The sequence below is a fragment of the Belonocnema kinseyi genome, chromosome 7, assembly GCF_010883055.1.
Source record: "Belonocnema kinseyi isolate 2016_QV_RU_SX_M_011 chromosome 7, B_treatae_v1, whole genome shotgun sequence".
Taxonomy (NCBI): domain Eukaryota; kingdom Metazoa; phylum Arthropoda; class Insecta; order Hymenoptera; family Cynipidae; genus Belonocnema; species Belonocnema kinseyi.
In genome coordinates, this window is record NC_046663.1 from 78,654,489 (window position 1) to 78,655,919 (window position 1,431).

The 1,431-nt window shown below is 28.5% G+C and overlaps 1 protein-coding gene across 8 annotated transcripts in view; it reads right to left on the reverse strand.

Moving 5' to 3' along the window:
• Positions 1–1,431, reverse strand: part of LOC117177056 (AF4/FMR2 family member 4-like) — a 376,982-nt gene that overhangs the window by 28,835 nt on the left and 346,716 nt on the right. For all 8 annotated transcript variants that reach the window (XM_033367529.1, XM_033367526.1, XM_033367525.1 and 5 more), the window contains one exon: positions 279–333. In XM_033367529.1, coding sequence (XP_033223420.1) covers positions 279–333 — 55 coding nt within the window. The remainder of the gene's footprint in view (positions 1–278; positions 334–1,431) is intronic.

Here is a 1,431-nt window from a genome sequence, read left to right on the forward strand (position 1 = left end):
TAAATATATATTTTTTAATCTCTTTAAAGAGTTTTGTAAAATAGTTTAAATATACAAAAGGAAAGCGCTAGAAGATCAATATGATTGAAAGGCTCGTTTAAACACATCGTTCATAAATATTACAATAAGGTTAATAAAATTAACATTTTTGCCAATAATTAGGGAATAACAAAAATAATTTATTTAAAATATACAATTCTCTTGAAATTCTTTAGTACTTCTCGTCAACATTAGGTGAATTTTCCCATTTTTTTTATATTTATATAAACTCATCTCACCTTCACCGGTTCATCATCGCTATCTTCAGAGAGACTCAGGTCGTGTTCCAAATCCCTGAAACAGAAAATAAAGAATCTTTATTAGATCAAACTGCGTGAAAAGAAAATGAGATCAAGAAATAAATAGAGCACATTTTTATAAAGACAATTCTGTGACGTAAACTACTCAAAATGGAAATTCAAGCACAATAGCAGTCTTGAAAATACCATCAACTATATCGCATATCGATACATTCAGGATTCTGCTGACTTGAATGCATCCGAAGGAATGCAGATCGACATTTCTCTCAAGAAGCTACCGAATCAGCTACTGTATTTTCTGTCGATCCTATCAAAGGACATGACTCTTGTATTTTTCAGATAGAGCAGGCATGTAATTGAATTCTTATTTCTTATTTACTCATTTTGACAGGACAACTATAGAACTCATCTTTTATATATTATGTCAATTTACTTTCTCTCTAGATTCAAAAAACAATACAAAAATTGCAAAGTTCCAAGAGAAAAAATGCAAATTGAAGATTTTAAAGGATTCAAGTCTTTTTGTGGTCTTGTTTAATTTGCGCAATATACTATTCATTTAAAGCTATTAAACTGCAAATTTAAATAAATCAAAATTAGGAGCCTAGAAAATTAGAAATCATTATATGAGAATTACCTATTTATTTCAAATTGAAAGCCATTCAAATCATCCAAATCAATTTTTTTTCAATCAGGAGAAAACTTTGAAAAACAGTGCAAATAATAAATAATAAATAAAATAAAACAAATAACAAATGTATGTTTTTAACACAAAATATGACAAATTCTTCGCTATAAAATCTATCCAATCTGTGGTTGATTCTAAACAAATCTAATAATATTATTAAATTCTTTAAATACGAAAAGTAAGAAACCAAACAATCGCACATTTATAAAAATTGCTAATTTCATTAATGTCCTTTAAACAAAATGGTAAATTAGGGATAAAATGATAAATTAGGGATAAATTTTAATGTGATCAAATATAAAGTTCTTCAGTTTTAAAGCTTGAATGGTATTTAAAGTACACCAAACTCTCGCTTTCAGTCAATTGCCGGGGCTTGCCTTCAAATAGCCTTGGACTGGTTTCGGGGAGTCGAAACGTAAACAGTGAAGGTCACCTGACTTGTTT